The following is a 14,264-nucleotide window of genomic DNA, read 5'->3' as shown; positions in this document are numbered from 1 at the left end:
GGCAAGCTGGCGGAGGCAGAGGCCATGTACAGTCGGGCGCTGCAAGGCAAAGAGGAGGCACTCGGGCACTCTAGCAGGTAGAGCAGGAGGACCGTGTAGGATAACTACGAGCACCACCAACATGCAGTAACTGTTATGAGCAAAGCCACAGAAGGACTCAGTGTACCTAAGGATCGTAGCTATCATATGAATTTATCTATAGAAAATTTTACAATCGCGTTGTTTAGCCATCGCGTAGGAAGCTGCATCGATTCTGGTAGGGTGGCCAGCTTACTAATCTGACACGTTAAGTTACAATAACCTCTGATTACGTAGCTGGTTTGTAATGACTCGGTTCGGGAATCGCCTCACCGAAGTACCACCCACCATTGTGACTAGGCCTAGATCTGCCCGCTACAACGCTGCCATGTACATAGTAAGATTAGCTATTAAATGCTTAGGCTTCAAAGACTGACCCGACGAAATTTCTTAGTGTAGGTAAGGGCTGTCAACTTATTAAATGCAATTTGAGCAGCGCGTGTTAATGTGCTTAATAAAAAGCTAAGATACATTTTGCGCCAGAACTTAGCCGCGCGCACGTAATTTTTGTACGTAAAGTGTTTTCTCTAGAGAGTAGGAGCTATAGTGCGCGATAGGCAGTAGCGAATTAATTATTATGGCACTCAACCTCCAAATGTGAACACTTCAAGCTGAGGTACCTCGCTTAATTTTCTCCACGGTGGATTTTCCTGATCTTACGGGATAGACGTTACACGAAGACCTCACCGGGGCTAAATATCGCAGTGTTGTGTGAATAGAGCCTACGGAGTTCTTCTTCACCGGTATTCCTTACGTAAGTCGCAAGTATGACTATGCACATATCTATTTCTGCATGAGATACCTAATCCAGGCTGAAGACTGCAGTATCGTGATCTAACTTAGTCATCTACAATAGCAGCAGCTAAAACAATGACTCTACTTACGATGTGGAAACCTGACGACCTTTCCCCCGGGCTGAAGATTACAGTGTCGAGCCGCGGTGGTGGTCGTTTTATACCCTACCGGTCAGTCACAGCCGCATGCGAACCACAGCCTGATCCCTAGCCTCGCCATAAACGAATAATTCGCCCAGGCTGACGATTGCAGTGCTGGCCGATGGTTCACGGCGCATTGGCCCCCAGATATACCTTGCACAGCGATGATCCTTGCTCCGGCACATACCCGCGCTCCCAATCTCAGTTCACTCCTTCCGGGCCCTCCTCGTCTGCTTACTATCCGCTCCCCCTGGCCAGTCGTTCAATTGGCTGGAGGACTCCTCGCCTGGGCTAAAGATTGCAGTGTCGGCCAATGTGATGGACAGCCTTGACAGGAAAAAAATACCACGTACAATCAGACCGCCTTGAGCGAATACCCTCTTTTCCTCTCTTTTTGGCTCACGAAATTATGCAAATTGAAACTTGATCCCTTATACAAGCCAAAACGTTTCATGGCTAACAGCGAGCTAGGTCGTCCTCGGAAAATTCCCGCCGTTTGCGCTGTACAACCACAGATAACGTGTCGGAATGTGATGTAACCTTGTCTCAAACGTCTTCACTTCGTTCCCATCACAACACCGCACAGCAAAGGAAAGAAGAGCAGTTCTACATCGTGAGTCGTGACATTCGTGAGTAGCTATGCTTGCCGTACCGCTACGTAAAAGAATCCAGTAATGCATTCATTCGTTCATAGCCATGGTATACCCATTCCCTCACCCTCCTCGCGGCCGTTGATCATACCCAAACAAAAGAGTGAAAGGAGGCGCACATGAAGAAAACCACAGAACTATCCAAAACCGAAAAAGGCCATCTGGCTCAGGTATATCCATACCGCTCGTCCAAGCCAACTATGCCCGCCAAAAGAAACAAGAAAGGAACCATTGACCATCTAATACCGCGCACTCGGCGCACCGCCCACCGGCGGCGGCGGTAGGCTCCCGTAGGGATTCGCATCGACGTAGGCCGGGCCGTACGGGGCAGCAGCTACAGGGTAGGCATACGGATTAGCCACGCCTTGACCAGAGAGTGCATTCTGCCGGGCCTCTCGCTCCTTGCGCTCGCGCATCTTCCTCCTCTTGCGTCGCCGCGCCTCAAGCTCATGCACGCTGTGCCGCTGCTCGTTCATCTCCTTCCACTCGGAGAAGGCAGATTTGATGCCCATGGCCGCAATACCCACGGCCGCTGCGTCCTGCAGCATGTTCTTGGACTTGCGCTTGCGCGCCTCCTCGGCCGTTATCTCGCCCTCGGCAACCAGCTTGCGCCGTTTTTCAGAGGCGACCATGGACGAGTAAACGCCGTGCGCGGCGTGGATGGTGGCGACAGTTGCAAGACCGGCAGTAAGGAGTTCCTTACCTCTTAGTTTCTTGCGCTTCTGCTCCATGTCCGTCGTCGATGTGGAGCTAGAGCTGCTATCTCTCCTCCCTCGTTGAGAGCCGCCCGCGACGACTGCTCCTCCCCCAGTGGCTGCCGCTAGTCTGCGATCTGGATTAGCTCTGGGAGCATCGGAATAGGCACCGTCCATACTACGGCCCCGGTCGTATCCGCCGCGGGAGCGGCGGTTCCGGGATGGTGGTTCATATTCGTCGGCACTGTCGTACGAAGGCGAGCGCTCACGCCTGGAGCGTGACTTGGAGCGCACGCGGTCGTAGAGAGCCTTGCCTGCTGCTAGAACTGCTCCGCCTCCAACTACTTTTCCGAGTGTGTTGTCCCCACCACGTTCGCGAGATCCAGAACGCGAGCGTCCACGGGAACGGGAGCGGCCGAAAATTGACCTGGAGCGGGAGCGGGAGCGGGAGCGTGAAGGAGACCGAGAACCTCCGCGTCCGCGAGACTTGGAGCGGGAGCCATTCGCAACGCGGGCCGCAACGAGACCGCCGAGAGCTGATTCGGCGACGTGTCTTTTGCTGTGCTTGTCCGGATCTTTGTCGACGAGACTGTCGATACCAGCGGCACCGAGGGCAGCAGTAGCGATGCGCTGGCCCTTCTCGCCGGTCCAGGGACCGGGTTGCTTTCGGCTGCGGAAGGCCTCCACGGCACCAGCTACAATGGCGGCTTTGGCAGCCTGCTCCCACTTGGCCTGAGATTTGCCATGGCGGCTTGGGCTGCGCGAGCCGTAGCGGCTGCTTCGGCGGTCTTCCGAGTACCGGTCATCGTAGCGATCACGGTCGCTCTCGTAGCCGCGGTCTTTCCGGTGTCGTGAGCGGGAACGGCTGCGGCCAGTCACTGCGCCAATGACACCTCCCAGACCTGCGGACTCGGCGAACTCCTTGACATTGTCGACGATGGACTTGCGTCGCTGGGGTTTGGGCCGCTCGCTGTACTCGGAGTAGTCGTCATAGTCGCGCGCCCGCCTGCTGCGGCCGTCACGGCCGTCGCGGGAGTAGTCGTCGTAGTCGTAGTCCCGGTGGGCGGAGCGGGTGCGGCGTGGCTCATAAGTCTCGCGGTACTTGGTGCGCCTGTACTCGGCGCCTGGGGGAGGGAAGTCGCGGGCGACCTCTTCGATGCTGTCTTCGCGGCGGGGTCGGTAGACCAAGTCGCGCACTCCCTCTCCACGGCCACCGCGCTCGATGTACGTCGTCTCGGTGACGTACTCGGGCTCGCGCTCGCGCACGCGGTCGCGACGCCGTGGACGGTCGTCGTAGCTATACTCGGACATGGCGCGAGTTCAGCCTCCAGGAAAAGCAGAGACGGGCAGTGGCACAAGTTCTAACAGCAAAGCAGGGCCTAGGGATATGGGTTCGCGCGTCTGGGCATGGTAAGTATGGACAGAGTAGGGACGGCACGGGGCGGTAGCGTACCGACTACAGAGGAGTAATCTAGCAGTGGTGGCCTGGGCTACAGTAGCGCGGGCGCGTGTCGGGCTGTCGCAACGAAGAATAAAAGGTGCCGGCAACGTACGGAACAAGGTGGAGGGGAGTGTGTGTCGTTGCAGCGGCGCGCAGGGAGGGCGGGTTTATCTAAGAAGACCCGGGAGGCTGATGACTGTCCTGAAGGCTTGGTGCTGGGCTCGGGACGGCGGTTGGCGGGGTGGCGTGGATATTAGCAGAGGGTGAGGGCTGGGTAGTGGGATGAGTGCGGGCAGGCATCGTACGTCATAGCGTGAGCAGAGCAGGGCACTTGGAGAGCCCAACTGGCGCGGCTGAAGCCTGCCACCGACCGAGAGCCCGCCTGCAGCCACTGCCTGCGCGCGAACCTGTGACCAAAAAGAATCGCCCTGCGCTGCAAAAGCTCACCGTCGAGCGCACTGCCCCAGGGCGCTGCATCGCAGCTTCGGCCCACACCGCGCGCCGGACCTCGGGCTGGTGTAGCAGCACTGTGACAAACACGAGCAGAGGCCCCCGGCACTGGGCATCACTCAACGCCTGTTTTCCCTCCCTAGTGTGCCGTCTTGCAGTCGTTGCAAGGTTCCCCGATGCACTCTGCCAACTCAGCGACGACATCGGCTGACGAAGCCGGAATACATCATGGCGAGACTCGGCGTCCAAACCACAGCTGATTGGTGCTCGGTTTTATTTTCAAGTGTTCTCCCAGGGTGTATCTTGAACGAGTTTGAACCCAAGGTGACCATCGATTGTTTGAATCAGGCTGGTGGCGGCGGTTCGTCAGGCTGCGAACCAAGCAAGTGCGCGAGGGTGTGCCTGACAGTAGTGGCTTGCTCGCGCCGTAGGGCATTCTTGATGCTGACAACGCCTCTGATGGCTTTCTTGCTTCACATTATCAATGCACAGCATTGCCAGAGGAAAACCATCGCACAAATGAAGCAACGAGCTTCCACTTCACTCCTACATGCGGCAAATGTGATACTCGCGCATTGAGCAGAGAGCCTGATGCAGATAGCCAGCCCAGAATCATTGATTTTTCCACCTCCACATGGCACACATACTCATACAGTACTCTTACACCTTCTCTTCGATACCCTCTCTCCACCTCCCCTCCGCCCTCCGAATTAGCTCCTCGTAGACCGTCCACGCAAGCGCAGAACTGATAGCCTTCCGCGCGATCCGTATTCCCAGCCCGTCAAAGAAGCTGCGTATACCGTCCTCTCTCAGCATCTTCTTCCCCGCTTGTATTGTGTTTGCATATCGGTTTGGCATCAGCTGTATCCTCGTCTTGATAGCATCGAATGGGTTGGTAAACGTAGTCCCCAGACCGGCGGCCATGACCCCGGAAAGGAAGTTTATGCCAGCCGATGTGCTGGTCGAGAGGCTCGCAGTCGAAGTGCTCGCCGTTTCTTCGATAGTCGTAGCGAGACGCGAAAGCCGCCTCTTCGATTGCTCGTAGAAAAGCACGTACAGCCCCGCATACGGCGCGTCGCGGACTGCCGTTGCGCCGAACCCTGCGAAGAAGCCGCGAAAGCCCTCGGTCCTGAATATGTCTCTCGATGCAGAGAGCAGCGACGAGTATGCGTACAGGTTGCTCTCGTAGCGCACCTTTAGTATCGTGATGGGCATCATCAGAAAGCCAGCCCATGTCCGCGCCACCGCGCCTGTCGCCAGATTCGCCGTGTTGCTCAGCTTAGGCAGTGTGCTTGAGTGGCCGTCCGTCTTCGCGCGGTCACTGGCTAGTATGTTTGCCTCACTGACCCGCCGCCGTAGCGCGTTCAAGCCGGAAAAGTATATCGCAGAGCCGCATCCTGTGCGCAGTGTGCTTGGTAATGTGCCTCTCCAGAACTGCTGAATTGGATTCGGCCCGCTGGCTATCAATTTGATCGTCGCAAGTAGTGTGTTTTGGTGTGACTGCTGCACGCGGGTTTTGAGTAGGTCGGCGGGTTGGAGGAGGACGGCGGAGAAGATGCCCGAGGTCATGCCCGCAAAGAAATGAACTGTGATATGTTAGTCGCATGTACGCATTTGCAACGAATAGCATCGAAGCTTTTGTAATGCTGCACGAAGCTCAGACGGCTGTACCGAACTTACAGGACGATGAGGAGCGCGAACTCGAGCCATTGGACATTTCCGCGCCGTCACGATGTTAAGAAATTATGAGGAAGGAAGAGGAAATGTGCTGTGCATGGTGTTGGGTAGTAGAAGAGGCGGTATTGAGCTTTTGAAGGCAGACGTCAAAAAGATGTCGGAACGGTATGCATGACGCCAACGCCAACTCGAAGCCGCTACGACCCGACATAGCGGCGCTCGGTGAGCCGAATCTCCACACCCCCGTAAACTTTGTGCAAGCACCCGCGACACCGCATCAGGTCAAGTTCTGAGAAATAAAAGTAGCTCAAGTTACTCCAGGATGCGCCGTTAGACAGATTTAAAAGAATCTGTATAATTCAGAATTAGCGTCACTTGTAGCACCTCAGATTACCCTCCAGGATCAGCCATCAAGCGATTTTGAAAGAGTTTGTTCATGAAACGTCATTTGTGCATAGTCAAAGCATGCCAAAGCACGAAAGATGACTGTTCATCGTAGAGGGGTATCTTCTCCAAACTCAAACCCGCAATCCACCAACAATTCTCACAATTTTGGCACGGGTGCGAGCACAAGTAAGTCGCTCTTCACCATTCTCTGCCAACATCCCCGCAATCATCTTCTTCACCAATTCTTTCATGTCTCCGCAAGGGTCACCAAATCCCTCTACAAACTCACCACGACGCAACTTGGTCAGCGCCTCCACCCTTTCCATTCTTGTGCCGAAATGCTCTAGCATCTCAAAGGTTAGAACACCAAGAGAGAACACATCCAGCTTCTCGTCTATCTTGCCTTGGACAACAGGCCGGTAGAACTCTGTGCCCACCGCTCTGGTCACCGATTCGCCCAATGCTGCTACCAAGCCAAAGTCGCCAATCTTTGGCGTGACGTATTGAGGATGGTCATGCTCTGAGCAAGATGAGCAGCTGGCAAGGTCAACAGAGCCCGCAGGTTGGGTGCGACCTGTTGAGAGCGACAGGAAGACATTGGCTGGCTTTAGATCTCTATGCACAACTCCACGTTCATGCAAGTACTCCACTCCCTTGATGATCTCATGGAGGATTTCGAGGGATATGCAAGGGTGAAAGCAGTGGCTCGGGGATCCTTGTTCGGTGGATAGGAAAGCAGCCAAGTTGGTGTCGTAGAGTGACATCTGGATGTTCAAGGTCAAGACGGGGCCCTGATTGCGTGTAGAGATGAGCTGGTTTGGCGCATCGCTGTCTGTTACCATGCTCTCGGACTCTTCGAATGTCGGTTCATGCTCCCGGGGAATTGTCTCAATGCCCCCCTCGTCCTCTTCATCGACATCCTGGACAGCACTCAAGCGCGACTTTGTTGACGAAATGGTCGCGATGGTAGCCTGGCTTCCGCGGCGCGCATTGCCCTTGCCCTTTTGTTTCTTCGTAAAGCGTCGCGGGGACTCGTCAGTTGGCTCGTTCGTGTCGCTATCTCCAAAGTGGATAAGGCCCGCCGCCTCCAGCGTTCTACGCTCAAAGGGATCGTCAATATCCAAGTCACCGAAGCTGTCATATAGTGGGTCTGCGACGTTCTCGCTGAAGGAAGGCTCAGAAGCGTGCTCTATCAGGCGATTCGGGCGAGACACACCAGCGGTTGGTGACTCCGGGATGTCGGGTACGTTGGCGGTGAATTCCATCCAGGCACCATGATATCGGACAATGTTGTTGTGGTCGAACTGAGCAAGGGAGCGGACCTCCTCAAGAATGGAGTGGAGTTCCTCATCTCCGCGCTCTCGAATCTTCTGTAATCTATGGGAGGTAATGCAGATGCGCTTCACTGCATAGTAGGCGTTATCCAGCTTATGCTTGGTCTTGAAGACCTTGCCGTAACCGCCTTTGCCGACCATCTCAATCTCCTCGTACTCACGAGCATATCGGTTGTTGTGCAGGGCAGTGTGGCCCTGAACAGACGACGGAAGCTGACGGTACATATCATTAAGTGTATCCATCTCACGTGCCAGCATTGGGGCGCTCTGAGCTGGTATACCAAAGAAGGAAGGCCGAGTGACCAAAGCTTGAGATAAGCCTGCAGCTGCAGCAGTTCCGGTAGCGGTAGCAGCGGCAGTAAGGCTCGTCATCTGCAGATGCGTGGCTCGACTGATACCCTCTTTGGCTGCGAGACGTTGCATGCGCATATCGTCGCCGGCATAGCTACTGTCAACTTGACTGGAGATCTGGCGAGCTAGACCTTGGTATGTTTGCTGTGCAAGTGCCAACACGTCCGGATCAGTTTTACTCTTGCCCAAGTGCTCTGCGGCGTCAGTGAGCGCTTTGTCTTCGAGCAACGAGTGCAGGAGAAGGTCTCGAATGTTGTCCCCGGTGTTGGTCCGTGAGATTCCAGGGCGGCTCAGTGAAGGTGGTCCTGTTGCTGGCAAAGAACGGGGCAGTGATGATGTGGAATCCAGTGTGTTGATCTTTGAGAGTAGGTTGTCCGAATCTTCGCGGATGTTGGAGGTCTCCTCTCCACGCGTGTTCGAGCTCTCATCTTCACTGGAAGACGAACTGTCCCCTGGCTTCCGAAACATTGACATAATGATGGCGGTAGATGAGCGTCTTTGTGGGGGTTAGTCTCTTTCGACTTAGCTAGTAGTTCCCAAGACTTGACGGCAGGACCTGAATAGGCCCGCGGCTTGATGCAATGACAGCGTACACACAGCTTCACTTTAGCCGATGCGTGTAAGGTCCCCTTGATTGAACCCTTTGATGACGGTTTTCAGAAGCCTCTGTGAGGGGCGGGTGGGGCACCTTAAGGTGCCGACGGAAGCAGCAGCGTACACGAACCCCAGAGGGGCGCGAGCGAAGTAAACCCCAGTAAAACCTTGGACTTTACTGTTGACGGTGGGCGGGAGTATTCGCGGATGACAATCGCATGCAAGTTGCACCTCAAGACGGTTTAGGGTGTGGTGCACAGCGTGGTGTTTCGCTCGCGCTGTAGCAGTGACGCGCGAATCTTAACCCGGGGGCGCCCGGTGGTTGCCATGGAATCTACAGCGTAAACAAAATGGAACATAACCGAAGCATATGGAAATGAAACGTGGTCGTTCTCGCGAGGTGAATGCTGCCTTCTTTCCGAAGGGCGCACGACACACTCTGTTCGCTGGGCTTGTGGACAAGCGAGCCGCTTACCACTTTCAGCGGCCAGACGTTCACACGTGATCACGCCATTACACGCCGCGTGCACACGCGAAAGCGCGTCATCCGCGACACCATTCTGGGCAATACGTGGTTCTGCAAGAACAAAAAATGTTCTCGGCATGGGGCCGTTAAATCACTCGCGACCTCGCGCATATCTCTATACCACTCGGTAACATCGCGGGATATTCACATAATGCCTCCTCGCCGCCAACTTCCCTGGGCTATCAAAGATAGTGGCAAAAACCCCACCGTGAAGCCACCTCGAGCAAAGCGAACTATTCAATCCGGCATTGACGATGATTTCTTCGATGGGACTGTACTGGAAAGCTCCCGAAAAGGCGAAGAACGAGCAAGTGGGCCTTCTCCTTCTTCATGCACATCTGGATGAAGACTGATAAGGACTCAGATGTAGACTCGGACAATGATTTTCCGGGTTCATCCTACAAGTTTGCGAATACGACGCGTAAAGGTAGTGAATCGAACCGTGATGCTCGTTTGCCCTCATCTTCACCCCCGCCAATCGCTGCAGACCTTCCGCCGCCAACAACGGAGTAAGCCCTCAGCCTATCCAGAGTCACCCAAATCTAATCGATATAGATATATGCTTGCGGGCGTCGATAAGTTCGACCTCCGCGACGACGAATGGATGATGGTGGAAGATGAACTGTTGCAAACAGCTAAGTTGTTTACGCAGCACCTTCACCTTGCAGAGTACGAGACACTGAAAACGAAGATGGAAGAGTTGAGGAAAGAGACTGCTGCGAGGGCCGTTGTTCCGAACGCAAAGCCGTCAGTTGATGCGTACTTCAAGCGCAAGGCTCAAGAACAAGCACAGATGCAGAAGAAGGCGCTCAGGGAGATTGTCTCAACACACGACAGTGAGAGCGAAGGCGACGAAGAGCCACAACGAGCGGTTCCGGACAGGACCGCACCATCACTCCTACCGGCAAGACCCCTGAGCAGAGCCAGAGCGCCAGCCAACGAGACCGCCTCTGATAGCGACGACCTTGACATGCCAGAGCGACCGCCAACAATGAAACTATCCACCATCCTACCGAAGGATACAGTAAAAAATGTCCCAGCTAAGCGACCAGAAGTCTTCGTGAAGCCCGCATCGAAGACGCCGAGCAAACCAGCTCGCGTACAGCGCCGAAATGTTTGGGACGATTGGGATGAGCTCAATGCCAGTCCGAAACCATTGATTCCAGCGCGTTCTCCCTCACGAACACCAAACCGAGCGTCGTCGCCCAAGAAAGCAATTAGAACTTCGACGCACCAACAATCGTCATCACCTATTAGTTCTCTCCCCACGCTAATCACGAAACGAGCACACAACGTTACTTCCGCGCCCTCAAAGGGCGCTACGACGATCCTGGACGACGAGGACCTCAACCCGCCGAAGCGGATCCACCTGGCCAAGGACACAGCCGATCAGCTAGCCAAACGTAAGGCCGACAAGGATCGGGAGGAAAAGAAGAGGCAGAAGTACGACGACATCCCGACTTTTCTATTCTGATCGTGGTGTCAATATTGGCGTTTGGAATTTCCGAGTCGGCTGGTTGATACCCTGGTCTTGGATATTGCCGTTTGGCACAAGCATTCAATTGCTACTGGCTCTGATATATAGAGATATAGATGGTACATGTGACCTTGTCATTCACAAAGGACCATAAGACACTGAAAACTAATCCCTGCCCCACCCTGCCATCTGTCTAGAGCCCGTGAATGGTAAACTGAGCACGGGTTACCGCTATGTGGGCTGCCTGATCCATCATATTAGCGCCTGCAACTTCAAAGACAGAACTATGGAATCAGAGGATTCTGAGGTTCCGTCGTATTTTCCTCTCTGATAAATGCAAGTTTTATATTACTCAAATAGGGTACGTAGAATTTGGTATTGCCATGATGTCCAACGCGTAGAAGAACCAAGTGACAAAAGTGATGCATAGCCACTCTTCCTGTGGTAGGACCATTCTACCACGCAAAACCACAAGATCATTCTAGCGTGGCAGTTCTCAGCTATTCTTTTTGACAGTCTTCCAGCCACTTAGCTAACATACTTTAGACGTATCTTTACGTATCACTGGGCTTTAATACATATGTAGCCAAATTACAACATCGTAGTTGTGCATTTAACCTTTATGTCTGAAGCACTAGAAGTTACAGCAGCCAGGCACCCCTGTTCAGTGGTAGATAACTGCATTATGTGTCTATTCAGGCTTATTGTGATGAATCAAAGTTTCCAAAGTTTCAGGCCATGGAGGCCTGGTTATGATATACTCTGAATTTTTCCTAAGTGCATGGCAGGTTTCTGTGTTGAATGCGAAGTGTACTTAATATGATGTTTTACCCCTGATCCGCACCTGTCTTTTCAATCCATGCCTCCAAGCTCTGGTGCAGTAAATCGTCTTGGTTCAGGTTCCCATCATGCTCCAGTAAAGGATAATCTTTCTTCAAACTTTTGCTCCATCTCTCGTCTAGCACCCCGTCGTGTCCGTAGGGGTTGTGATCCAAGAAAGCCTTCCACATTCTCACGGTTCTGATAGCCTCTTTATTGGGGACTGCAAACCACTCCTTATGCCTCGTAACACATTTAGGCGACACGCCGTATCTCCTACAGTCCAAATACCTCCTGGAATTATTCAACTGTGCGTGGCATATCGCCTCGATCACTTTGAGCACATCGTAACGGATATTAGGTTCTGTTGAGTAAACTTCCTTAAGGTCACTGATGCCACACGTAGAACGTATTTCTTTCACACGCTCGTCTACGTCCGCTGCAATGCCGATTTTGCACCATATCTCCTCCCTATCGCGAGAAGGCCCGAAATGGTTTAAGAAGAATTCGGGAGCTTCAAGCACATAGATGGATCCTGTGATTTCTTTCTTGAGGATTTTCTTTATATTTCTCGCCGTGGACGTTGCATTACGTGGTGGAAAGACGCAGGACGACTGGACGGCGCCTTGCGGCGATGGTGAGCTGCTCCTTGAGCGAGAATCTTCCTGAAATAACGGCGTTTCCAGGAACGGAGATGCGATTTCCAGGTCCTCCAGTTCGTTAGACAGATTTTCAAGAAGTGTGCCTTCGTTTGGGGCATTTAGGATTGATGCTCGTTCTGTTGAGTGCTCCCGAGAGACGGTCGGTGTTTGGCTGGTGTAAGCATCAACGCGGGATACTGCAGTTCGGTTTGACATGTCTTGCAGATTTCGAACCGGCGTAAACAGCTTTGGTGTCGATGAATTTGGGTCCGAATTTGGTTTTACTGGCATTTCACAAGAATCAGTCCGGGCTCCCCGCAGCTGGATTTGAACATCGGGCGTTATACTTCGTGAAGCTGTTTCTCGGGACTCTCTCGGTGGAGGAGTCAGCTTTGGTATTACTGTGCTGTTTTTTTGGATACGTAAGCCATCGTTGTTCGCATTATTGCGAGCTTCACCAAGTTTGTCAAATATCGATTTCCCTCTGAATGGCATGAACGTCTCCTCTGGACTCTTCTCACTCGGGGGCAGCCGAGGGATAAGATCTTCATCGGTTTTTGGCCACCAAATGGGAGCTTTACTCGTTCCGGGTGCCTCCAGATCAAATAAAGGCGATCGTCGGGGTTCCGATTTGGGGCGGTCTTGAATTGAAGGGTCAGTGCCCTCCAGGGAAGACTCTATTCTGGGTTTGATGTAAGTTGATTCGGGCATTTTGCTTGAACCTGTCACCTTTTCGTTTGATAAGGATGACTGTCGGGCTTCCGATGTGGGCTTCTTGTCCTGGAAAGGATCGGGTAGGTCATGCCACAGCATTTTCTTGTCTACAAGTGAAGACTCTGGACCCGTATGAGGTTTGAACAAAGTTTCACGACTCAACGAAGGATTTGCAGCCAGTCCAGAAGCACTCCCGCTGAATGTTGTTTTTGACTGACTGAAAGGCTGCATCCGTGAAGACGAAGCAGGGTCGAGTAATTCCATTTCATTGGGCTTGAGTGTGCGTTTCGGATTGTCACCAGAGTTGATGTCGCTCGGGTCTGTCTTTGATTTGGCGGCGATCCCCATAGGTGACCTGGTTGTTGGCCGAGCTAGCTTGGAAGGCGTTAAGTCGGGATTGAATCGGGAAAGCTTCGAGTCCTGATTAAGATTCCCTTGGGCAGTCCATGGGCGAGTGGGAGATTCAACGGTGGAGTCGAGGCTCGGTGTCATAGTCTCAGAAGGTCTAGGGACCTCTTTGGGAACGCTATTGGCTGCTCTGTTCATATGTGGTCGTTCTTGCTGAGGAGTCGAGGGCCCATATGGATAGATGTTCCTTTCACATTTTCGAAGAGCGTCCCAAACCTCGGCGCGCAACTGAAACTTGTCCGAAGTCTCTTCCCAAAGCTTCAAGAAATGGTTTCTAAAAGCTTTTCGGCCTGACTTCATGCTGAAGTCATGAGTTCCACAGAAATAGGTACGGACCACCTTGATGAAGTCGTCTTTGAGGACGAGGTCTGCGTCCCTGATCAAGACTTCGGCTGCGTCTTTGGACTTTCCCGGATGATCTTTACGATACCTTCGGGCGATGGGGTAATCGCAAGGTCCAAAATCGTCGTCCAGGATGCAAGTATGGGGGTTCTGCGAATTGATACCCTGTAAATAGTCGATGAACTTGCGCAGATCTGCACAGCGCTCATTTCGAGATAGGTCGTCACGAGGGGGTAGCACGTCGGGGATATCGAAATTGACCTTCTTCGGTTGTGCCTCCGTGTCGTTGGCCTCCTGTGCGCCGGCTGTGGCGCTCTCATCCTTGACGTCTTCTGTATGCCAATGTTCTGTGACAGACTCTCGAGACTTCTTCCCGGATTCCGTCTGCAACCGCATAGCCGCAAAGATTTCTTCTGAATCGTGCCTTTCGCTGCAATTCAAGCAAATGAAATTCTCGTTGTCCTCCGCGTCAATACGAGGATCTGGGCTTGAGCAGCATCTCACAAGAGCATCTTGAAGTGGCATGTTGCGAATCACGCTAGCAGTAACTGTTACGAGGCCTTCGCGTAAGGATAATTGTGGTATGAGTCAAATTGACGAAGACTGCGAGCAAACGAAGGTAGAACAGTGATCCGGAAATAAGAGTGAGAGAATTGCACGTGATATAGAGGGCAAGACAGACAGCTAGGAGAGTGTGTAGAAATAGAGCTGCCAAACAACTCTGCTCAATTTATATTCAATCATC

General features: G+C 53.2%; 4 protein-coding genes across 4 annotated transcripts; 1 reads left to right on the top strand and 3 right to left on the bottom strand.

Annotated features, from left to right (window-relative positions):
* Positions 1–1,902: 1,902 nt before the first annotated feature.
* CC84DRAFT_1201538 (uncharacterized protein) lies at positions 1,903–4,131 on the bottom strand (the record flags this gene model as incomplete). Its single annotated transcript, XM_018181727.1, has 2 exons — positions 3,812–4,131; positions 1,903–3,759 (listed from the first exon to the last, which is right to left on the bottom strand). The coding sequence occupies exon 2, from the start codon at positions 3,667–3,669 to the stop codon at positions 1,903–1,905; it is 1,767 nt and encodes a 588-aa protein (XP_018042939.1). The 5' UTR covers positions 3,670–3,759; positions 3,812–4,131.
* Positions 4,132–4,771: 640 nt separating this feature from the next.
* CC84DRAFT_1135364 (mitochondrial carrier) lies at positions 4,772–6,090 on the bottom strand. The gene is made up of 2 exons (XM_018176062.1): positions 5,930–6,090; positions 4,772–5,835 (listed from the first exon to the last, which is right to left on the bottom strand). Exons 1-2 carry the CDS (start codon positions 5,964–5,966, stop codon positions 4,910–4,912), a joined length of 963 nt encoding a protein of 320 aa, XP_018042938.1. The 5' UTR covers positions 5,967–6,090; the 3' UTR covers positions 4,772–4,909.
* Positions 6,091–6,200: 110 nt separating this feature from the next.
* CC84DRAFT_128809 (eukaryotic translation initiation factor 2-alpha kinase-like protein 2) lies at positions 6,201–8,734 on the bottom strand. Its single transcript, XM_018185363.1, has one exon. The coding sequence runs from the start codon at positions 8,470–8,472 to the stop codon at positions 6,445–6,447; it is 2,028 nt and encodes a 675-aa protein (XP_018042937.1). The 5' UTR covers positions 8,473–8,734; the 3' UTR covers positions 6,201–6,444.
* A 411-nt stretch (positions 8,735–9,145) lies between these two features.
* CC84DRAFT_1159860 (uncharacterized protein) lies at positions 9,146–10,740 on the top strand. Its single transcript, XM_018177348.1, has 3 exons — positions 9,146–9,429; positions 9,483–9,627; positions 9,674–10,740. The coding sequence occupies exons 1-3, from the start codon at positions 9,270–9,272 to the stop codon at positions 10,590–10,592; spliced, it is 1,224 nt and encodes a 407-aa protein (XP_018042936.1). The 5' UTR covers positions 9,146–9,269; the 3' UTR covers positions 10,593–10,740.
* Positions 10,741–14,264: the final 3,524 nt, after the last annotated feature.

The sequence above is a fragment of the Paraphaeosphaeria sporulosa genome (assembly GCF_001642045.1).
Source record: "Paraphaeosphaeria sporulosa strain AP3s5-JAC2a unplaced genomic scaffold CC84scaffold_1, whole genome shotgun sequence".
Classification (NCBI taxonomy): Eukaryota; Fungi; Ascomycota; class Dothideomycetes; order Pleosporales; family Didymosphaeriaceae; genus Paraphaeosphaeria; species Paraphaeosphaeria sporulosa.
This window is presented reverse-complemented; position numbering and strand designations above follow the sequence as displayed.